Here is a 24,402-nt window from a genome sequence, read left to right on the forward strand (position 1 = left end):
AATTGTTTCTTAAAATAATCAGGCTCCGATACCACATGAAAAATCCAAGAAGCATCTGCAATGACATTCCATACTTTCCAGGAGAAAGAGGAGGCGAATGGAGGAGGCTGCACAAAGAGGTGTCAGACTCTGCGTTGGCCAACACAAGAGGCCCATTGTACAAAGCCTTTGTGCCGCCCACGTGCTGTGCATTCACACTTACCTGGCCAAGGGCAGGGAGCGTTGCATACGCCATGGGCTGATTGATCATTCCTTTCTGCTTCATGATGAGCATGCGCTTCTGCTCCTCGCTCAGGTGTGCCACCGGAGCTGGCATCTGCGTCTGCTGGGCCTGCTGCTGCTGCTGCTGCTGGATGTACGGCATCATGGTGTTCTTCCCGGGACTGGCCATTGCTGGGGCCATCATCTGACTCAGCTCGCTACTGAAATGGGTCAGAGGTTTGGTGTTGCCATAAGAAAGCATATTGGGCTGTTTGCCCAAGGAGTTTGTGACCAAATTATTTGGCTGCTGACTGATCATGTTCATGTGATTTTGAGGGAGGTAGTGGCTAATTGTGGTCTTCTGGGGATTGTTTGCCATAGGAGGCACGACAGGGTTTTGGTTGTTAAAGGCTTGAGAATACATCATCGGACTATTTGGTTTGTCTGCACCGAAGGGTCCTCCGTAGGGACTGGAGGGAGGCCCCCCTGGTGACCAGCTTGAGGGCTGATTTGGATGCTGTTGCTGCTTCTGCTGCATGAGCTTGGCTCTTTGCTGCTGCTGGGCCGCCATCTGCTTGAGCTGCTCGGCCGGGGACAGGTCAGCGCTCGGCAGGGCCCCCGGCGCAGGCCCCGACCCCGCCACGGCCGAGGCCGCGTTCATCAGGAAGCCGTTCCCAGAGCGCCCCTGTGTCTGCCCGGGGGTGTGGGCCTGGCTGGGAGTCTGAGGGGACTGCACAACACAGTTTGCTGGCGACCCAGCAGGGACTGGCGCCAGCGGTGCGCTGGAGGCAGAAGCAATGCTGGAGCCTGAGGAGATGTTGGAAAATGGAGGACCGGAAGAAGATGGTCTGACCTGGGGAGATCCTAATGGGACGTGAGCAAATGGAGAATGGGATGGATCACTTTTTACGCTCGCGCTCTCCTGAGTCTCTGTGGCAGGCCTGGGAAATTCGGGCTCCTTCTTCTCTTCAAAGTCTTCATTGAACAAATCCTGTATATCATCTTCTGGGACGGTGTTCGCCAGCTCATCTATGAGCTCCTGCCACTCCTGATCATTTAGGTTGATATCTGAGAAGAGCTTGTTCTGATTTGAAAGAGATGTTTCAGAAGTGTCTATGCAGTTGGAGTCATCCAGAGGCTCTTGCTTTAGTTCCTTGTTGTGCAGGATGTTAAAACCATCATCCAGCTCGCTGCAGCCGTTAACAGGGAGCTTTATCTCAGAAAGCCCACCATTTTCACCCAAGTCTTCTAGACCACTCCTGTGAGTTCCACTGTTCTGCAGGAGCAGAGGAGCTTTCATGTCAAGCTGGTGAAGAGGAGAAACAGCAGGCAAAGGCAAATTAATGGGCAAGCTGTTGATTGCCTCAATGCCTGGCACATCCTTGCGTGTCCGCTTGCTGGTTGGAGAAAAGTTCCCATCACAAACTCCATTCTGCTGTTCTCCATTGAGAGGTGACCGTGTGCCTTCCAACTTCCTTTTCACTGTCTCTTGGAGCTTAAAGAAAACAAGAGGAAAGAAAAAAATTAACCATTTGCAGATGCAAAAGAAGTGCTCATGGGCACTGTGACAAGAGACTCCTCATCAAGCCAGAGACAATAAGTTTCAAAACTGATTAGGAGGTTTCTCTGATTTCATTCTTATGCCTTGATCAATTTGAAAACACAGTCTAAAAACCCCCAAAGAACCAAACACCTCCCACTGTCCCAAACCAAACCTTCCTTTGGCTAGGAAAGCAGAACTGTAAAATATGTCTGTGCTTTCCAAGCTGAATCTGTGCTAACTTCCAAGAAATTTAGGGAACAAGTTGACTAATTTGACATTTTAGTGCCTAATACAAAGATAAGATTTAAACAGTGTGCCTAACACAGTGAGGAGTCTTAAAATGGAATTTAAAACAAGAGAAAAAAGGAATCACTAAAACTTACTAATCACTCCGATTTTTTTGTTGTTGTTGGAAGTTTCTAGAAGTTTCTTAAAAAAATAACTGCAATATAATTGATTGACTACTTATATTGAAATGTGTTGTTGACAAAAAAAATTTACATAGTTTCATTTGCTTAGCCCTATGTTCTTGGCTAACACATTGAGAATCACTTTTAAGGGAGAAAAAAAATCCACCCTAGAAAACAGAAGGTGCTTTGCATAACTTTAACTCAATCAAATAATGAAAAAAAAAGGAATCAACTATGTGCTAAGAGCTAACATAAAATACAAATAGCTAACAGAAATAATGCCTAGACAAGTCTACAGAAAAGCAAATAGATTGGAATATAAGAATTTTATAAAAAAATAGTGCATTAACATCAGTTCTAAATCAGGTCGTAGAAGCATAGCAAAGACCTGTAGCAAGCAGCAGTCCTCCCCACTCACACCCAAGAGGAGTCCTTTGCTTATGTACGAGGCTAAAAAAAGCATCTCTCTTCACTAAGGCAAAAAACAATAGTGGGGAGGGGAGGAAGCAAAGAGGTCACAGCTCCAGCAAACGCCTTCAGGACACACTCGCATCCTTGATATTAGAACAATAGAAGACAAAATACTGAAAGATTTTATCAGCTTTTAAAGTATTCTTACTGCTAGGAAAGTCCCAGATATGCAACTCCCACCCCTTCCCTAACCTAGAGGTCCTCAACCTTCTTTCTTCTCATAATCCAGATCCCATTTATTTCTCCCATCCCAGAGGGCTGGTTCCCCTTGCATCCCACGTGTAAGACGGGCAAGCAAACCCGTATCTTGCCCGGTTTCTGGGAAGGCTGTGCCCTTCTCCTGCCCCTCAGGCCAGCCTGGCCTCTTTCAGCACACAATGCAGAGGGACGTGGCCAGCACAGGCACTGCTGCAGCCACAGCCCAGCACGCATGGGACACCGAGCTACTGCGAGGGAGGCTGCTCTTCTGCAGAGAGCCGAGCAGAAAGGCAGTGCCAGGAGTCTAAACAGACCATCAGCTCCTTGATTTTCACTGGGGCAGAACAGCTCTTTAATGTGGGAAAATAATTAAAATGTGACTAGGAGTCCCCAGTGGGTCACTGTTGGCACAAGTGGCCGAGACTTTGGTGCCTGCTCCACCTTGCACAAAGCCAGTGTGTGCCAAGCTTCCCCCAGGCAGAAATTCCTCCACTTTGTGCTTCTGTGGTGCCACACAGACCAGCTGCTCTGTAACCACAGCCTCTGCCCCATGGCTGGGCTCCTTCTCTGGTGTCTGCTCTTAAAACCCCAGATTTGGAGAGGTGTGGATGTTCATCTTGGAGATTAGAAGGTTCTGGGCAGACCTTTATAGCACCTTCCAGTACCCAGAGGGCCTACAAGAGAGCTGGAGAAGGACTTCTACAAGTGATAGGACAAGGGGTAATGGATTCAAACAGACAGAGGGTGGGTTTAGGTTGGATATTAGTAAGAAATTCTTCCCAGTGATGATGGTGAGGTGTTGGCACAGGTTGCCAGAGAAACTATGGATGTCCCATCCCTGGAAGAGTTCAAGGCCAGGCTGGATGAGGCTCTGAGCAACCTGGTCTAGTGGAAGGTCCCTGCCCATGGCAAGGGGGTTGGAATTAGATTATTTTTAAGGTCCCTTCCAGCCCTTCCTAAATTCTGTGAATTTATGCAGAGCCTATGCAGCTCTGTAGCAGCTGTCCATACCCTGAGTCTCTTCCCAGTTTTATTTTTTTTATTATTTTATTAAAATACTGCCCTTCATGGGCCACTCCCACAATTTACAGCTGAAATCACCCCTTTCAACTCCTAAGCCATCACACTGCAAAGTCGCTGTTGCCACACCACAAAAACATCCCCCCAACAGCAAGTGACTCGAGACCAAGCTCAATGGGAACGCACAGGCAAAACCAGGATTTGAAGAAATGTTCAAAATGTGTCATGGCCCTTTACCCCAAGTTCATATTGACCAATGCTGGGCTAAAGTAAGAACAGGACAGGGTGGCAGGCTTCTCATCATGAAGCAAAGTTCTAGAAGGAAAAGATGGGAAAAAAATTGTCTTAATGCCAAGGCAGGGACCAGTGAGAGTGATTATCTCCTGAGGAATACAAGTGAACTGACTCCATACGTTTTGCAAGTTTGAATGAGTACTTTACAAAAACATTGGTGAGAGTGATATACTTTTACATGGTTTCACACTTCCAGGTTTTAAAACATTTACCATTTTATCCTGAATCTATCACCTTATTTGTAGTTGAGAGCCATAACAATAAATGCATCTCCTTTTTTTTTTGAGGTACAACACAGAAATACTCTTATCAAATTATTTTAATGAAAAATTTCCTTTTCATATCTTGATGCAATTCCCAATCACCATATTAACTCTTGAATGGTTTGGATATCCTACATTGAGCATATACTGGCAAACAGTTTACCACAATCAGGATTCCAGAGTGTCTTACACTAAAACCCCAGAACTTCCCCTTCCCTCTGAACACAATCCCTGAAGTAAAATAGTACCTTTTAAAGTACCCTCCCTCTCCTTCTTAGTACAAGTACACAGTTTGTGCATGTTTTATGGCATGCATTGTGAAGATATTAGCAGGAGCTGAGAGATTCATGTCTAGGAACAGAAGATTGTTGACACATAGAATAAAAATAAAAAGAAAATATCAAAATCAAAGGAAAATATTGAAATAAAACAACCCCCTTTCAGCTTCATAAGCTTTTAGCTTTATTCACACAAAATGTTTGGCTGATGAATCTTCATTTCACTGCAGTTTTCTACCCCAAAGCACAAGAGAGTGAAGCAGGGCTCTCGATTCTTTACATGCCTTTGAAAAAACTCCAGCTGCAGAGTGAGAAAAGGTCAGATTTTGGCAGGTTGACTCTTTAAATGCCTTTCAGTTGGAGGAGAGGCCGGGGACAGAGTGTGTGCAGGCCAACACAAGCGCACACCAAGCGGAAGGGTGGGATGCGACCCATCCCGAGATGGATCCTCGGCAGAGCCGCTCGGACACGGCGCCACAGAGCCACCCGATGAGCAGGAGTGCGGGGAGGCTGCCGGCAGGGCCTTCATCGGGCACCAGAGGCTGCTCCGCTTCATCTCACCAGCAGCCATCCATCTTTCCAAAGGGACGAGGCAGAGGCGCTGTTGTTATAGCAACAGCCGAGCATCCAGCCCATCCTCCGCCTGGAGCTGCCTGGGGCGGGGGGCGGGCGCATCCTTTCATTGCTCCCTAAAAGAGCAGCTCCATGCCAGCGCACGGGCAGGGGCTGAGGCACCACAGTATCCTTTCATTGCTCCCTAAAAGAGCAGCTCCATGCCAGAGCACGGGCAGGGACTGAGGCACCACAGTATCCTTTCATTGCTCCCTAAAAGAGCAGCTCCATGCCAGAGCACGGGCAGGGACTGAGGCACCACAGTATCCTTTCATTGCTCCCTAAAAGAGCAGCTCCATGCCAGAGCACGGGCAGGGACTGAGGCACCACAGTATCCTTTCATTGCTCCCTAAAAGAGCAGCTCCATCCCAGCGCACGGGCAGGGACTCAGGCACCACAGTATCCTTTCACTGCTCCTTAAAAGAGCAGCACACAAACCAGAGGGAGGTGGGCAAGCCAGGAGGCTAAATTCTCTCCATGCTGGCAGCAGCTGTTCACAGGGTCTAACACACTGCTCCTCTGAGCCCCCAGAAAAGGAGGCTGATGTCACTTTGTCACTTCTGCAGAGGTTTTTGTGTACCAGCTGCATGTAGCCACGGACTTTCCTCTGCCTAGGGCACCTCCAGCCGCTTCAGTACAAGACAAGGGCAACAATTCTGAGAGGTTTGGTCCACTTGGCTCCCCAGCTCTGCTGGAATGGGCCCTGTTCTGGAGTTATCTTTGCTCCCTGCAGGAAAAAAGAGAAACTAGCCAAAGCCCAAAGTCCACCTTACTCAGAGGATATACGTGTTTACAAAAAGCAAGGCTTATTATCTTCTCCACATGCTCTTCTGTGACTCTTTCTGTTAAAAATTGATCTTTTCAGTTCTTCATGTTGAATCAGTCTGGCCCACCAGTGACCATGACCTTCAGTTCCTTTCCATGAAATGAATTAAAGTCTTGGGCCTTCCTCTAGGGTTTCTACTCTCCCTTCCACCAGTGTGTCTGTTCCTGAGTTTGCCCCTCTTTCTTCTCCCTTCTTCTCCTAGAGCTTCTATAGAAAGGTCTTGATACTTCTTACCTCCAACAGGGAGCCGTTACCATGAGCTCTGCCAAACACCCCTCCAATTCAGCAGTCTCCGAAGACTGAGTAAAGTTTGCTACTAAACTTCTTGTGCTGTGCTTAAATCCTATCAACAATTCAGGAAGTGTCCCAGGGGCGGCTGTGAAGTGACACTAAGCAAGTGGATTTGACATGACAGCATCCGAGATCAGCAAGGAATAATCAGCATTGCCATTTGCATGCCAGAAATTCAGCTTCAGCCTTTGAAAGGGTTTTTTGCACGCACCTCCTTGCTGCATCACCTCTGACACTGCCATTCAAAAGCCAAAGCTGCCAGAGTGCCACTGCCTGGGGTACAGCCACATCTTGTCACCGCTGTGTTAAGCCCACCAGCTCCACAGCAGCTGCCCAAGGACACCTGCAGTGTCCTGCCGAGGCGGTGGGCAGCAGAGGACAGCCTTTCAGGAACCTCTGCTGGAGCTGAACTCACACAAGCAGCCAAGCAACGTGGAAGTGAGTTACAGACCACCACTTCCTACAAATGAAAGCATTTCGTGCACCCAACCATTCCCCTAATATCTTAATTTCTTCATGCTGCTGAAAGCATGGCACTGATGCCTGCTAGCTCACTGGATGATGCCTGATGTAGCAACTTGATTTGGGAGCACAATTGCTAATTTAAAGCACATGCTGTGTTTCTCCATGCTAGGCCTGGCTGCCCAGCTCTTGCTGGCCAGGACAACGTTTCAAATATAGAGGAAATCCACATTGTGAAATCCTGTATATTTGGATATACACAATATCCAGGTCTGTAGTTGGTAAAATCTCATCCTGCCAGCCTTGCCTGTTCAACTCTGCAGGCTCACAGAGTGACCTCTGCCTCAGGAAGGGGGTCAACCTTCCGTCCCTTACCCTGCAAAGGGCTGCTGGGCTCTCTTGTCATCACCCTTGTTTTTGCTGTCAGTCACCAGAAGAACAAAACACCTCCCAGTAACAGCAAAATGATGATCAAGGCGCTGGGTAAGCCTGCAAGAGTTAGCAGAGAGGAGAACAATCCAGTTCCTGACATCTTAGCCGATCAGACAGCAAGGGCTGCTTTCTGAAGAGTGAGAGTAAAGAGTCACGGTGACTCCTGGATGCAAAGCTGGCAGCACAGGCCCCTTGCTAGAGCTGCCTGCCAGCTCTCAGGGCCCCAGCCACCAGCAGGAGCTGGATCACACTGGGAGATCAAGCAGAGAACAGGGAAGAAGGGTAACAAAAAAAAGGCACTGCATGAGAGCAAAATAGCAGCGGCACTGGGGAAGTCAAACCAGGCAAATGCAGTGACTCCCCCTGCCCTCAGTCAGCCAGGCAAGGATGCTGGTGTGTGCTCAAGCTGAGTGCAAAGACACTGCACAGCAAGTTTAACTGAACTTTAGAGCATAAACTATTTCATGGATGGAATGCTGTTATCACTGTCAAAGAGCCTTCCTGCCCAAGTGCATGATCTACTCCTCTTCAGATCTATCTCATTTAATGCTGCTTTGGCCCAGTGGGGTGCACACTGGCAAAGCAGTAACCTCATTGCAGTGCCAGCACTGCTCCATTTGTGCAAGCCTTGGGAAGGTGTAAGAGCCTATAAGCTGAACTACTGAGCTGGCAGTACCTATTCCTGCCTCTCACACCCAGCAGCTGAGACCTGCTCCCTCTGAAACTGTCCTTGCAGATGGCATGAGCTGCATTTTCAGGGTGTGTTATGAGAATTTAGTCAGGCAGCCTCCAATTGACTTGTCTGGGAGTTGCTCTGATAAGTCTTCACCCTTTCCAATCTGCCTTGTATCTGGACAGAAGAGAGGGTAATGATAAAAACCAGACATTGGAGATTATTAAAGCTGTGCCTCCCAAAGAACTACAAATCAGGATTGAAAAGAAATGCAGGAACCTCTTGTGTTTTAAACTAAGAAGCAGCAAAACAACACGCCTCGTGCTGTTGCACGTGCACCATAGCTACTGAGCAGCTCTTTGAACTGTGTATGTGACACTAGGAATGGTTTCCTGGGAAAAATCTTGTCCCAGTTCATCCTTGGATGAAGAAGGTAAGACCTACAAGTTGTAGCAGGCTAGTGAAGTATGTTGATGGCATGCTGCCTGCCTAGCAAAGGGGCATGTGGGACATGAAAGCATTCCTGTCCTCTGCAAAGGAGGAGCAGCTCTGTGACACAGGCTCTGCTTTCCTTGTCATTAGGGCACCAGCAGCATGTGAGCTCTGCTCCTGACTTCAGAACTGACAGATTAAACCTTGTCTAACTGATGTAAGGGAAAAGCCCTTCCTATGCTTAGGGCAAGCAAATTATCTTCCAGCTGCTTGCAAAACACTGCCATGGCACAATCTACATACATAATATATTACTCCAGCCTATTTCAGAGAAACTCTGAAGAAAGAGCCAGCAGAGACGGTGAAGGCATGACAGTAATCCCCTGATGACACCACAGGTTTCCATGGACTGTGAGGTTCTACTGGACCTCTTTTACTGCCAAAGCCTGTCTGGTGCATGATCTCCAGCAGACAGGCAGCAAGCTGGCAGAAGGCTGAAAGCAGAAATGGCACAGTTGTCTTCCATTCCTATTGCTGGTGTTAACTCCCAACACACATCACCTCATGGCAGCACAGCTACTTATTCCATAGGTGCATCTAGCAGCACCTTCCAGCTCCTCAGATCAGTGTGGGCTAAGTCATTCCAGGGGTTCTTCCACATGACCAAGTTCCAGTTCATGCTTTCTGAAGCAAAGTGTTTCATACAACTGGAAAAGGAAGGAAATGAGAGCCCCGTAGTCTACACACTGTACCTGTTCAAGCCCAAGCATTTTAGTCACCCTCTTGAGGTAACATCATAAATGAAGCTTCCATCTGAAAATAATTTAAATATCAAATTAACAGATTTCCACAACTAACGTATCAAAAGAAAAGTCTTGTGAATAAGTCATACTGTGCTGCAAACAAAATGGTAAATTTAGCCTCCTTTTTCCCATCTGTTCCCTGAATAGGCAGCGTGGCCAAGGACATAGGTCAGCTGAAGATGTCCCTGCAAGGACAAATACCTTTAGAGGGTGCAGGTTATCTAAGTACAGATTGAACAATTAATGATACAGTAAGAATTCCAAAGGAGACCCAAGCATGGGGGAAGGAGAGGGAAATGAATGCTTTGCATGGTAATTAATTATCATATTTTTTCTACATTTTAATTGTTTGAATAGCAATGAGACATGTCTTCTGGGGAAAGGAAAAAAAATCCAACATGGGACAGATGAGTTTGGAAATAAATTTGTGCTAAGCTACTGACCATTAAAAAAAATAATAAAATCAAATAACTGAAAATCCCAAAATAGAAAAGCTATCAGAGACAGCATTTTTCTTCAGTCAAACAATTCCCTGATCAGCACAGTCAGCTTGATCCATCTCTAGGAAAGAAGAGAATGCAGGAACTGGTTGATGGTCTTGCCTTTGCATATCTCTTCAAAAGAACACAGGCAGCAGCAGTTCTGAGAGGCTCTTGGACAGAACCCATGGCTCAGTCCTGAGGGGTCCCAGAACCACAGAAAGGTCTGGGTTGGAAGGGACCTCGGAGAGCATCCTGGTCCAACAGCCCTGCCACATTGCTTAGGACCCCATCCAGCCTGCCCTTGAACACACTCAGGGTGAACCGCATCAGGTTCACTGGGAATTAGGGGTGCATTGATAAGGCCATTTCTTCTGCATCCACATTCCTTCAGAGACAGGCACTATGTCTGATGGAACAACTCCTCTTTGCATTCATTTTTTGATTTCAATACAAGTTATAGCCAGTACTGGGGAAAAAGAAAAAAGCAGGATCATTGAAGATCTGTGAAGACTCAAGGAATCAAAGGAGTGTATAGGATGCCCCAGACAGGTTCTGAATTATTCTGAGCACAGTCTGGGAGCTATTTGCCATGGGCTGAAGGCCAGACAGCCCTGAGCAGCAGATTTGCCCTAAATATGGGCAAGTAAACCATACAAACTTTAGCTCTTTGTGGCCTCAGTGCCTTCACTTCAAGCTGACCTCAGGTCTCACAAAGGCACAGAGCACAACTAATGGAAAAGCACATCTGGTCTCCCAGCTCCCAGCACTTATCAGAGTCACAGACACACAAGACTGGACCTGCTGTGTGGTGTGAACTGCAAATGTACCATTTAAGTCTACTGATGACGAAAAAGATTTTAGCAAATGAAGGCCCTGATTCAGCACAGTATTTAACACATGGTTCACCTTGAGTGTACTAAGCAACCCAAAATACAAAGAACGGTTTATGCAAGAAATGACAACATCAGACCAAGACCTTTGCTCAGGTCTTACCTTCTTCATTTCATGCACAGCAGCTGTCTCCATCCCAGGATAATCCTCATCCTCTCTCCCATCCTACTCTGAATACACATACAGCGTAGTGCTGAACGCATGGCAGCCATGGCAGGGAGATTCCCAAATCCCACAGGTGTGTAAGGCTTTGGGATCTCCCCCCACAGACCAGAGAGATTACCAGGAGAAGGGTGGGCAGTGCTCTGCCAGACGGGTTACAGTCCCAGTTAGCTGTGGCAGCATGCTACAACCAGGCACCTTTATCTATTTGTGTATTTTGAAAGCAGCCCTCCAAGGGAAGGAACTGCAACTCATGATGCTGTAGATGTCTGTACATTCCCAGTGTACACAACGCAGGTTTTTTCTTACTTTTTCCCTTTTGCTGTCAGAAAAATTTCCGTGGTTTTCCCACACAAGTGCACACATGCACATGTAGTCCCTGCCCACTCACATGGGTTTTCATCTCAGCAATCTATGCATACTAAGGGTATATTAGAAATGAAATTAAAATGAAATTTTAATTAAAATGAAATTTAGACTTCAAGTCCCATTCACCACTGAAAGCTTGTGCCCTTAACAGGGCTCAATAAGCACAAGATAATAAAGCACTTGTTGATGCAGGTAAAGACCAAGCCACAGAGAACACGACAGTTCTTTCCTAAAACCCTTGAAGGTCTGAAGCACTCATCATCGTTTGCTGTGAGATAAGCCATGGAAATGCATTATAAAAGTGTGAATTCATACCATGGACTTCCTCTAATCTTACTTTTCTTTTTAAAGGACTTCTCCTTCCCTCCTTTTTCTCCTATTGTAGGAATGATAAGCCACCTAGTACTCAGTGTTTTTAATTTGTTAGTCTGAAGACACAATACCCTCGGTCTGCTGCCAGAATTATGTGGATTTTGGTCTCAGAAAAAAACATAAGTGAGATGAATCTAAAAAGAAAAACAAACTTAAATGTGTGCCAACCCCTCCCCCCATACTTTATGACTTAAATGTTATCATTCAGATGCAAACATACATAAAATCTCTAAATTTCACCTCAGAAAACAGAGCAGGGAGCTGCCTAAATCTGTATATTAAGTCAGTGGCAGGGTTAGAAATGGACTCAAATCTCCCAAATCTTGTTCCCAGCAGACAGGAATATAAAATACCCTATATCTTGTCACATCAATGTGCCTTTATGTCTCCTTTTTTTGTTATTCAGGAAAAACAAGGGCTGTGTACAGGGAGCTATGAACAGGAGTCTGGGAATCCTTGTAGGCACCATGAGAAAGGTGCAGGCAAAACCAGGTCAAGTCAGTCCAGTCCTAAGAATGCAATTCATACCCCCTATACCAGGCCAAGGTGGGATGAGATAAATCATGCCCCAGAAAGTGTCTTTTTCTTTTTCACTGACCTTAAAGGGAGCCTTGGCAACTAGCAGAAAAAGACACATCCACAGTCAGAGCCTCCATGTGGACCCTCCCCAAGCCACCATTATTGGCCCAGTCACAATTAGGGCACTAATTACACGCTACTGCTGCTGACATCTGTGTTTAACAAAGATTTCTGTCTGCGCGGGTTGGGTCTTCCCCCAGTCTCATTTCCAGAGGCTTCAGTTTTGTTCCACTAAACTCTAAGAAAATAAGCTGGAAATCTTCACAGCTTGGCCTATAATAATGACACAACATTTACTCTTTGCAACTTCCTTGCTCTGCCAAGGGAAAGAAGGTTTTGCAGCTCCAGGTCCTTGCTTGGTAACTAACTTGCACGTTCAATCACTTCTGGGTTATTTAAGAGAGGCAAGGAGAGGGGGAGAGCTAGCAGGAGGAGGTTCACTTTAAATCCCAGATAAGCAGTGAATAGTGTTACAACCATGATGGCCTAAGCAAAGTCTGTAGTGAGGGGAAACAAAAAAGTATTGTTAATTAGACACACAGGGAACCATAGACAAGCTTTGGGGTAAGCACCCGCTTCTTCCTTCTTTAATGACAGTTATAATAACCTTAGTAACAACTGTAACAGTGAACAAACATGCTAAAGAAATTATAAAAAATCACATGGACATTGGACATATAGGATTGTGTGCAAATCTGCTGCGTGGTAAGTTTCACACAGCACAAACTTCTGTTTTTAAAAGAAATTACATGGGCAGCAGGTTGAGGTTTTTCCTAGGGCTATTCCCAAAACTCCTTTATTTTTCCTCCTTTCGTCTAAGCTTTTCAAAACAGTCAAATGAAAATAGAAGCCTGGCAATTAGCATATTTCAGAATTACCGTAAGGGCCCAGCTTTAAAAGGCACAGCTGCCTGAGACTGACTTTTTTTCAATGCCAGGTGGATGATATGAGGCCAAGAACAACCTTGAATGGTGTGGGTCCTGATGGCTGCAGGATTTGCAGGGAATCATGATTTCATTGTATCTGGGGACATAAGTCATTACTGTTTTCTTTCCTTTTTTTTTCCCCAAAACCCAAAAGCATTCTGATATTGCCAAACTCCAAATTCAGACCTGCAAAATCATATTAGAAACATTGAATGCTGTAAACACAGAGGATTTTCCTGACTCATCAGTAAAGTAGTGGCAGCCTTCTCCTCTCCCTGCTAATGGGAAAGGATGGCAGTGCCTGAACTAAAAGCAGGTATTTTTCCCATTGAGTGCTTCCAACGTCTCTCTACAGCAGCACAACCTACCAAACAACGTTTTCTCTGTGCAGGGCATGGAAATGCTACCAAACCGAGAACTACAAGGTGGGCCCCGAGTAAAAGGCTCCCTAAGGAGCTGTGGGGGAGCACAGCAGAGCACAGCACCCTGCTTGGGAGTGCTGTCTTCCCAGGTAGCTACTGCATTCAGACTGACAAGGATTCAGAACTGCAGAGATTGTCCCCTTGTTCCAGCAGAGCAGGGCTGCAGACAGCCTGTGCTCTGTCATTCCTCGCTCCAAGCTCTCCCAGCAAAGCCACATGCAGAAGTGCTCCCTGGGGACAAAGCTGCTCTTGTGCTGCTGCCTGAGAGCTCCAGCTGGTCCCTGCCTGCTCCGCTTCCCCAGCGCTCTGCTGGAGCCCTGGAGCTCTCACAAGGGGCGCAGCAGTGACCAGAGGGGCTTTGGCAGTCCAGGGGCAAGGTGCCCTCGTGGGTCTGTGCGGCGCTGGGAGGCTGCAGGCAGCTGGGGATGAAATGTGCATCAGGCGCGTGGGGAACATTCGCTCCCCCCGGGCACAGTCCCATCTTTTCCCCTCTCCTGCTCCAGCCCAGAGCTCACAGCCTCAGAGGCAAGGTAGCCTTGGGACACGAGCCTTCACTGTGACACCGAGGGGCCTCTGCTTGCCTGCTGCCGGCTCGTGTTCTTCAAACAACTTCTCCCCACCTTTCCAACTGCTTTGTTCCCAGCTCTGCTGGTGTTTACAGTCTTGAATAAAGCCACGAGGAAAACTGACCTCATTAGCAGTTTCCTCAAAAGGTGAATTGGAGCCGGGCATTCATCTCCTCCAGCAATTTCCAAACTCACATGAAAAGCATGAAAGGAGACAAAGCCTCGGGTTGCTCCAGGAATTCCATCTACTGCCGATGAGAGGGATTTGCATAGCATGCCCCCCATATGCAGTGCGAACAAGAAGCTTCTGCTGCAGCTGCTTTCGTGGCTTTCCTCCTTTCATCTTCAGGAACAAGAAGAAACCTTCTTCACGTATGCAGGGGGCTGCAAAAGCAACCTGTGTACGGATGGGCTCAGCGAGAGGTTCTTAGGCCTGGGGGAGCTGGAGGCTGTGCCAGGGAAGGCTGACTGTGTGCCTGCTCTCTTCCTCACACTCTGCTTGCTTACTGCGGGGACACTGGGCTGAATTTCCCTTTGAGATGACCCAGTACAACTGCCCCTACACCCAAGTGTCTGCAGAAGAAATGCTACTTAAAAGATCTTTACTGAAATAAAACAAACAGAACCCTCCCTCTATGAGACTTTCAATGTCCTGTTATGAAGCATTTTGATGATAATATATGATTTTATAAAGCAGCATCTATACAATGCAATGTGGTAGAAACTCATTTCCAGGAGCCCCTAAATAGAGACAAACTGGTGCAAAATGACAACCTTTAATCCCTTGCTTTAGTGCTTTTTGAACATGGACTGAATGCCAGGTGGTGGTCACCCAGTCAGAAGATAACCAATTGACCAGACTTTCTCCCCTGTGCATCCCCCACCTCCACCCAAACTTGCAGCTCCAACACAACCAACACCTACCTATCTGATTTTGGGTTTTGAAAGACTGTTCTTGCAATTTGGAAGAAGGAAGGACTGTGATAACTACCACATTAAACATGAGGAGGCATAAATAAGCAATTTTAGGTGTTAGGAACTCAACATCCTTCCTGAAGCGAACTCCTCTCACTAATATCCAGTGCATACAAATGTAATTAAAAGCTTTTTTTTCATATATACAGAGTATCTATTTCACATGGAAAGTGAGAGCCACAGATGACCAAGAGCCTTGAGGCCAAAATCTTCAATGTGCTGAGGCCTTTGAAACAAATGGTGATGTCCTGTTGAAAAATGAGGTTTTGCTAGAGAACAGATAAAAAGTCACAGAACTGATAAAAGTCACTTAAGGAAATGTGAATTGTCGTGATTCTCAAAATGCATTTTCTCTGCCTTGTACGTATGATGGGATCCTCTCTGAAAATGAAATCTAATAGAATTTAATTAAACCATAAACTCCTTAAATTTTTGAAAATATAGAAGAATAAAAATATGGCAATCCTAGAAAGGCAAAGAGACTATTTTTTCTTTTTCCTAGGTTTCCTTGCTTTTCACATATGATGCTGTGACTCAAATTAACTCCACATAAATTCTGAATATAAAAAGAGCACCAAATTAATTTTTTAATAGGGAAGGAAAAAAAAATCAGCCTCGTTGGCAGAACTTGAACTCCATTCCTCAGAATGATTAGTTTGGCCACTGGAGGGCTCCAATATTGTTTCATAAAAGCAAAAGAAAGTTTACTAGGAAGGATAAACACATAACAAATAGCCTGGGCAATAAAATTCAAACATAATATGCAGTTTGAACCAAGATCTATGGGCTCGCAAGCATTTTGTAAGAGTCAGGACTAATTTAACTGTTGTTTTGCTCTCGCGGCTTAAAAGGATTTGCAGAAAATGATTTTCCTACAGTTTGGCTGTAAACGTCTCCTCCAATGCACCACCTACTGAAATGGTTTTGGTGTGCAGTCGCAGAATGAGTAGATGCCTGCAGCAAAGCAAAACCCGTAGGTTTTCCTAGGATGTGCTAGTAAAACACTTCTTTATGAAAGCCCAGGGCTGCAGAGTACAAAAGAAGCACATTCCCTGTCCCCCTCATGACTCCAGCCTTCCCAATGAAAGTTTACAGAGATAAATCAGGCAACTCAGCAACTGGGAGCACAGTGGGTGCTCCCACTGCATAAAGTCTTGGACGGTTCTCCTTTGGATGAGCCATTGTTGAGAGCTGCTTTTTAGTTTTTAAGAGGATTTATATGTTCAGGTGCAGAAAGTGAGGGAATAACTGGCTCTTAAACTAATGGGTCTTTTCCCAGTAACATGGCAGTCAAGATCTTATCAGAAAAATGTTATGTGGTCCTGCAGAAGCAAGTGCAGGCACTGATGTCAGTTGATAAGCTAATGACTGCAGCTTATCAGCTGATAAGCTAATGACTGCAGCGCTCCAGTTAAGGATAAAACAAAAGCTGTTTCAGTAGAGGAGCATGAGAAAAAGTATTTTGGACATCGTTCTACCTACAAACTTATGGGAGGGGAAAAAAAAGTGTAAGTACCCCCTGGACTCCCTAATCCTTCCAGCTGGGGGTGGGGAGAATTAGTCCTGGGCTGAGATGCTGGAAGTTGGAGGTTTCACACTGAGCCAAACTTTACAATTGACTTTAACAGTGCTGGAAATAAAGGAGGTTTATTGGAAATACTGAAAGATGCTAGTGGGTGCTATGATAAGCCCAACTGAGCACTGTTCTTGTTTGATGAAGTGCACTGTATTGGGCTGATGCACAAAACATCATGGTTTGCTGGCACTCGCTATTTTTTTTTTCTGCTTCTTCAATGTAAAGGAAAAAGGAAAGAAAAAAAAAACCCTCTTGCTTAAAATATCTCTGCTGCTCTCCTGTAGCCCCTTCCTCCAGCACATCACACATTAATGCCAATCTTCTGGGAGACTGCAATTCGAACATAATGAGATAGTAATGAGCTTTGCACATGTCCCCAGTTCCAAGTGTTGCCCCCCTCCGCAGCTCATTTCTCACAAACCTACAGAGATGCTCGGCTTGTGTTCCTGACACTGCAATTGTGACTCCCCCAGCCTGCCCCCCTCCCAGCAAACCCCGGCTGCACCCTTCCCCTTGAGCTGCCAGCTCTAAAGAGCACCAAATGGGCTGGCACTGTCTTGTTTCCTGGACTAATGGATGCTTGTTTAAACACTGGAGCTGTTTGCATTGCTGCGGCTCGCTGCGTGTTAAACACAGCCCTCTGAAACCCTATGCCAATCCAATAAAGGTAGCAGCAGTGCAGCGTGGGGAGGCAATTACTGCAAAGTCCCAAGCGTGCCTTCTAAGCTCAAGGAAGGGAAATCTGATTGAACAACTAAAAGCAAAATCTGATTTGGGTTCAGCATCACTAGGAAGAGACACGAGGTTTCACCGCAGCCAGGCCTGTGGCGGGCAGGAGGAAGTCAATGGGCGAGCTGGGAAGAGCAACTGCACATTGTTAAGGGGGCCTGGTAGCAATGCTCTCCTACCCCCACAGAGCTCCTTCCTCTTCATCTACATGCCCAGTTGTGCTCTCTCTCCTCCCTGCCCCCACCTTTTATTCTTTTTGTTTTTTTAATTTTAAATTATATGCTGCCAATTTTGTTTCATCCTTCATCGATTCTTGAAACAATTCTTCCTCTGGTAAAGGTCCTTTCCTCTGTACAAACTCATTGTCATATCAAAGTGGAAGTGTTACACAGGAGCAGCTATGAGAGAGGGCTGATGCTAACCAAAAAAAGATCTGTGCTTCACTGAGAGATGAAAAAAATCCAAATCTCAGACTAATGATAGTCAATATTTCAATGGACCTGCTCTTTACCTGGCTGAGGGCAGAAAGTCAAGAGAGAAAGAAGATGCATTTCAGTTCATTTAATACACAGAAACAAAGCTGCTTTAAAGTGTTCTACTACCTTTACTTTTAAGTGAAAGATAAGGAGAGGAGGTAGCAAGGGAATGTTTTCCTTTTATACTCTATATTTTTTTCTTTAATTTTAAGCAGACTTTTTAAGATGACCTCACTCTGACAGAGGCTTTGCAAATGATATGGAAAGTTTTCCAAGCTTTTCTTGTGGCCACAGCTACCCTCAGGAACCTAGGAAGAGGGGATTTGCCACACCAGAGGAGTCCAGCAAGCCAGCAAGCTTGGCATGCTGCCCCTAGCTGTGCTCCACAGCTCCAAGGCTGTGGGGGGCTGAAACTCTGCTCTTCCTTCCATGCTGCTGGGAAGGGATTGTGTGTACAGCTGGGAATCAGGAGACGAATCTTTGAGGGTGAACCTGCCCTCCTCAGAGCTGAGTCCTCAATACTGGGGGCCAAGTTTGCCCTGTAGAAGGGCACGGCCAGCAGAACACAGCTGGCACCAGCCCATGCCCAGAGTTCCTGACCAACGCCCTGCCAGGGCTGGCATCTGGCTAACGGGCTTAAGGATCAAGCTGTCCCTTCAAAGCAAAGTTCCCACAGGTCGAAAATCCACTGTGATGCTAAGAAGTGCAGGCTGAAAAGCAAAGGGTTGTGCCAATGAGCTGATTACTGAGGGATGAACATCATCCCACTGCCATCGAGAAACTGCCATTCTCCACACTGCAGCAAGGAGGACAGGGAAAAGAAGCATTGCCTAGCTTTGGAAAGGCTATCAGCAGGGGAGACTACTTCTTTATTTATTTTCTTACAATTTAAGAAAACAATTTTGGGGAGCAGGATGGAGTTAATCCCAAAATCTCACCCTTCCTGCTCTAGAATTAGAGCTGCAAGCCCTCTGTAGACCCCAAACTCAGGGCAAGCAACAGGATGCCACAGGCAGCCTGAGTACAGCTAGCTAGAGAGTGATGCCTGATGGGTGTTTTGACAGAAATGAGGAGCTTTAAACCAAGAGGGTAAAAGTATTGGGAAACATTTGTTTTGTTTATTAAAAAAAAAAAAAAAGCACAGTAACTTTCTTATTTTCAGTTTTACAGCAAAACACAAACAAACAAACAGCACTTGTTTTTGCTGGTATTCCTTGCCAGAGCTGGGGCAGGGGGGAGGATGAGCTGGAGACATAATGTCTAGGTAAAGGGGGAATCCCTCCACACACTGCTCTTCAGCTCGGGCTTGGAATTCAGAGATTTCATTTCCACACCTCAGAACAGAAGTTGTTGCTAAGAAGAAGTAAAGAGCACCATTGTCCCGGGGGGATCAATGCAGCAGCCAGAGCCTAACCAACACCAAAACAAAAACCAGGCTGTCTTGAAAGCATCACACCCAGAGATCCCCAAGAGGCTATTGTCATATTACACAGAACTCCTTCCCTCTCTTGAAGCTGAGAATACAGTTTATGTGAGGGCTTGAGAAACCCACTCACCTACTCACCAGTGGTAGGTGGAATGATTTCCTGATGAGACTAGGGAAGGATGTGGCTCTTAAAATCATCAACTGCTGCAGAATCTAGGCCTTAATTTGAACAAAACAACCCAACAAGAACAAAAACCCCAGCCCATGTGATGGCACAGATAACTTCTCAAACATGGCCATTGATGTGCTTGTGTTTCTGAGTCTGCAGAGAAGCTGCACTGTGAAATCAATAAGGCTCATTAAGGATAATCAGTACCCTATGGGCAGCAGCAAAACTGCCAAGAGTCCTGCCAGTTTTGTCCTTCTACTGTTACTGGGAAGCTCTGATTGACAAGAGAGGTAGATTTCCCTCTTGCTTACATTCAGCAGTGAGAGGAAGCTGCAGATGTAGTCCTGAGGGAAGGTCTAGCCACAGCATCCCACAAGGAATATCAGCATTTGCTCCAGTCAGAGAAGGGCTTTGCAATCTCACAATCACCTACACATGTGTGTCATCCCTCTGCAACGTGGGATGAGACTGCTGTCTCCTTCTGCATCCTGGTATTCTGCTTATCCTTCAACTCCTCAGCAAGCTTTCCTGCCTCCTGCCGCCCCACCATGCTGGTGAGTTGACAATCTTCATTTCCCCAGCTCGGAGATGCACAGGGTAGCATGACAGACAGACTAGGCTGTCAAATAACACAAGGTGTGCTGGAGGTTATTTTCATTCTCTCAACTCCAGCACTGCAGCTAGAGGATCTGCCACCCATTGTCTTCCCATGAGCCACTGAGGAGAGATCTCGGGGCTCAAGGAAGGGACCCAGCGGTCCCTTCAGCTTGTTCAAGCTCTGCCTCTCCTCAGCTCCCATCTCATTTCAGTCACTTCCAGTTTTTGCTTGTTCCCTTCAGCCTGGAACCTCCTTGAGCACTGAGCTGGCCCTGGACCACAGAACATGCCCTCTGACACACACTAGCACAAGTGACAAAACACAAGTGTAGACAGGGCCACTAAAGATTAATCCGCAAGGAGATTTTCATTTCAGAATGAAATTACTACCAATTTTTAAAGATTCAGTTACTTTAAGGCATACATTACATACTTGTTACTTGTTTAAAACACATTTCACTATTTGATTTGAATAGGTACCTCTGAAGGGTCTGACTGGTTTCCTTCCTTGAGACATGACTCCAGGAAATGCAAAAAGAACACAATAAAGTTTAAAGCAAGAATTTCCTCCTTCCCATCCCCTTTTAATAAAATGCACCATGACAGCATAGTTATACATTTACAGTGTTAAGTTGATCATTCCTCAGAATAAAATAGCTTTCTCCAGGAACCTAGGACCTAGGTTTACACAATGGAGATAGTTTCCTATTAATCAATACTGCAGAAGAAAAGTGTAATAAATTGCTTTACATCCAATGTCTGTAATCTGTTTAGATAAAAAAAAACCCTGAACATTCTTACAATTCACACTTTCAAGGGAAATAAATGGAAGGATTGACAGAAACTACATTTGTCAGGAGAAAAACCTAGGGGAAAGAAAAAAATCCCCTGAGTGCTGCTCAACCACAGTATCAACTCATCAGGAGATGCACAGGGCGATGCTGAGGTAAAGGAAATTGAGAAGATTCCATTTCCTGCTTCATTTCCTGCAGGGAGAATCTGGAGGTAGGTTTCATCATCACAGATCCCAGCCACCACAGGTAGACCAAATGCTTTGTTTACAGTCCCAGGCCTCCGAGGGAAGCAGCTGGTTACAAGTGAGAGTGGGTGAGCTCCGCCTCTGTGAAGTGGAAAGGCAGCAAGGGAACGGGGAGGTGCTAAGAGTAAGGAATGGGGCTTGTCACTTCCAATCTTGGTTTCCAGGTCCTGAGCAGGGTAAGTACAAGCTCCACTACAGAAGATACACTTACTGGCCTGGGAAGTCGAATTTCAGGTTGTCAGTTACAGAAACAAGAGAGAGGAAAAAAACACCCAAAACACCAAAAGCAACCACCTACATTTCCATTTCCAGAACAGTTCAAATAGTAAATGTGTTTCAGCTACACATATAGAGGAGCCAGGTTTTGAAAAATCAGATTTCTGAACATGAGACTTTTGCACATAAGCACCTTTGAACAGGTACCCCAAAAGTGAAAGACATTTCTGGAAATTGTTTTGTTCCTGCCAGTTCACATCAGTAGCCACTGCCTTGAAATCAGCAACTGGCATTCACTGTCACTCGCCACACAAAAACCAGCCACAAAACAGTGCACAGAAATGGCAAGTCATCAGCTGTACTTCACTAAAGGTACCTAATGAGAATGTTATGATATGCCCAAGCATTAATAAACTTACATCAGGAACTGCTGACTACCAGTGATTTTGGCTGGGCTCTTAAGAAGCCTGAAGAATGGAGGCAAATTAGAAGCTATTGGAAAGCACTTTGCAGAGCACCCTGAGAGTGGCCCGTGGGGCAGAATTTGGAAAGCACACTAGGGACTGATGGGCTTTGTGTTACAGACAGACAAGGGAGGCTGGTTTGGTTTCAACCAGCTGAAAATATCCCCACTTTTCATCATTAGCCATGTCTCACACTGGAACCTTTGGTGTTGTATCTCAACCATCTCCTCAGATTCCTGCAACTCATAGTACAGCATCTAAAACAAACTGAAAACAGGGGCAGGTTCCCCTTAAAAAGCCTCACTGAAATAATTTCGAAAGCGGATTCTGGCACTTCCCCAAATAAAGCCCATGACAGAGCCAAAGTGTTTCACTTGCAGCGACACTGAGGAGCGGGCATGGCCAGCCTTTGCCACAAGGACTGGATCTGGCCTGCAAGGTGGTTTCTCTTGGTGCCCCTGTCAGCAGGGCAGCCCAATTACCATTTTCAGCATGCTTCTGGTGTTCTTGAGCACTGCCAGCAGATTGAAAGGACTTGCACTCGTAAAAAGGATTGCAGCTGATCAGGGCACCAGGCCTTTTTCTACCAACTAAATGGAACAGCTGCCTTCTTTGGCCTGAGGCACCACATTTCTAGATCCTACAATGTAGATTTAAGGTCATCCAGTAGTGTATGCTTTCTCTTTTCTCTGTGGTGTATTTAGATAATCAGAGGAATGGTTATTAGTGGTAACAACAAAGCAAATAAATCAATAAATCAGAATAATGCAATTCCAGTAACTGGCAAGGATAACTTAGGGATCAAAATTCAGATGTCAACCTAAAACTAAGATTTCAAAGTAATTTTTCAGAGGCCATGCTATTCATAAACAATTAATACTGATGCCGACAGGAAACCTCACCCAGCTATGGGACACATACCCAGTCTCCTCCAAGTCACTCCAGCTCCACAGTGGCCACAGAACTCCAGCTTACACCTCTTTGGACATGCTGTGAGAGGGCTCTTATATAGGAAACACCTTCACCCACCTCCTTTCCTATAACAGCTTCCCTCTCTCTCTGAGCTCACAGGGATGTGTGCTGATGTGGATGCGTGGCCATGCATGAGAAAGTTCACTACACATTTCAGCTCTCAGTTCATTATCCAGTTTGCATACGTTCCATTGTACTTCTGCCTTGCATCTGTTTCACCCAAGGAAATCCTGTAGAAAGCTTTGAGAGAAGGGAAAAAAAAATCCAGGCAAATCTAATGTTTCGCTTGGCACTTCTGCATTAGTGGCCAGGCTGATAGCTCTGCCTATGGAAGTGACAAGATTTGCATTGTTGGGCCTTCATTTCTCCTTCAGAAGAAAGCTCAGAAACTATCAGTGGCACTGTTGTACAGACTGAAAGAAACAATATAAATCTGTCCAAAGCCTTCCCTGGAAGCTCTTCCAATAAAAGGTGAGGGGTTGAGGGATTATTTTCTTGCAATTTGAACAAGTGATCACTCCAAACCAGAGTTTCCAGAATTTAAGTAGTCTTGTAATTAATATAATTCTGGATTGTGAGCTACACTTCACACAAATCCCCTACCTAACAGCTGCAAATCAAAACCACAACAGACATCATGGGTAGGCCAAGTGAGCAGCCTTTTGGGCTGCCTGATTTTGGCAGCTAATACATGCAGAAGCTTCTGTCTTCCTGCTCCTTGCTGGGCAGAATGAGCTCAGGACAGGAAGCTGGCAGATTTTGCAAGTAACACACGGTGTTGGAGACCCAGATCCACTAGGAACCAGGTCCCTAGTGTTGGCTGCAAGCCAGCTGTGAACACCACAAAGTTAGGGAATACTAACTTTGAGTTGCACTTTTCCTGCACTTTGCCCCCCTCCACCCTGCCTCATTTTGATTACTTTGTCTTCCAGGACTTTATCTTCATTCCAGCTTAAAAAGCATCTCTGGCTGGTGGACTGACAAAAAGAGAGCCAGTAACAAAGCAGCCTAATACTGACTTAGCCAGAAAATTCTCCTCAGAAGAATAAGTGACAGGAGGGAAAGCCCATGGAGCACGAAAGCTGTGCTGATGTTAGCTCTGCATCTCCAGCTCCTACTGATGTTTATTCCTGAAATATGTCAGTAACAACAGGAACATCAGCCAGCACTGATTTTAAGAAGGGACGGAAAGGAGAATGTCATTTTCCTTCTCTCCCTCATTTAGCTTCCATGTCCAGCCCCTCCCTGGACCAGCTCTCTTGTGTCTGGGGCTCTGCCAAGAGGCTGTGCCCTGGCTCAGGGCAGGGAATGCCTTGCATGGCTGTCCTGGCATCTGCTGGCCCTTTGCCCAGCTATTGGTGGCTTACCCCATCATATATTATACATTATACAGTCCATGATGTTTACAGGCTGGACAGCTAAGTATTTGCCTGATCTAGTTTACCCAATCAAACTTTGGGTCTGATAAACTGATTTAGAAACAGGTGACTCTTGACCCTTTGGGCCTCCCTGCTTCTCGAGGCCCATGATGGGCGTGTTGTGAAACCAGAGCCTGGCTGTCACTGCATTAGGGTCTGGGAAGAGAAGATGACAGAGAGCTACTTCTGGGCCAGACCTGCCACAATTTTTGTATCAGCTGGAAAGACTCACACCCCAGACTGAAGCTTCCAGCACGACCATTTCTAGGAGGAAGGAGACAGACAGAGCTACATTCTCTCCAGTGCCTCCCTGCTTCTCCTTCCCCCCATCCACACTTCTCAGGGGAGCTGGAGAACAGGCGGTGTC

General features: G+C 46.0%; 1 protein-coding gene across 1 annotated transcript in view; it reads right to left on the bottom strand.

Moving 5' to 3' along the window:
- The window catches only part of MAML3 (mastermind like transcriptional coactivator 3), a gene marked incomplete at its 5' end in the record, with an annotated part of 201,904 nt that overhangs the window by 78,806 nt on the left and 98,696 nt on the right, over positions 1-24,402 (bottom strand). The window contains 1 exon segment of the mRNA XM_031062601.1: positions 203-1,696. Within this exon segment, the coding sequence (XP_030918461.1) occupies positions 203-1,696 (1,494 nt within the window).

Source organism: Geospiza fortis, unplaced genomic scaffold, assembly GCF_000277835.1.
Source record: "Geospiza fortis unplaced genomic scaffold, GeoFor_1.0 scaffold35, whole genome shotgun sequence".
NCBI lineage: Eukaryota > Metazoa > Chordata > Aves > Passeriformes > Thraupidae > Geospiza > Geospiza fortis.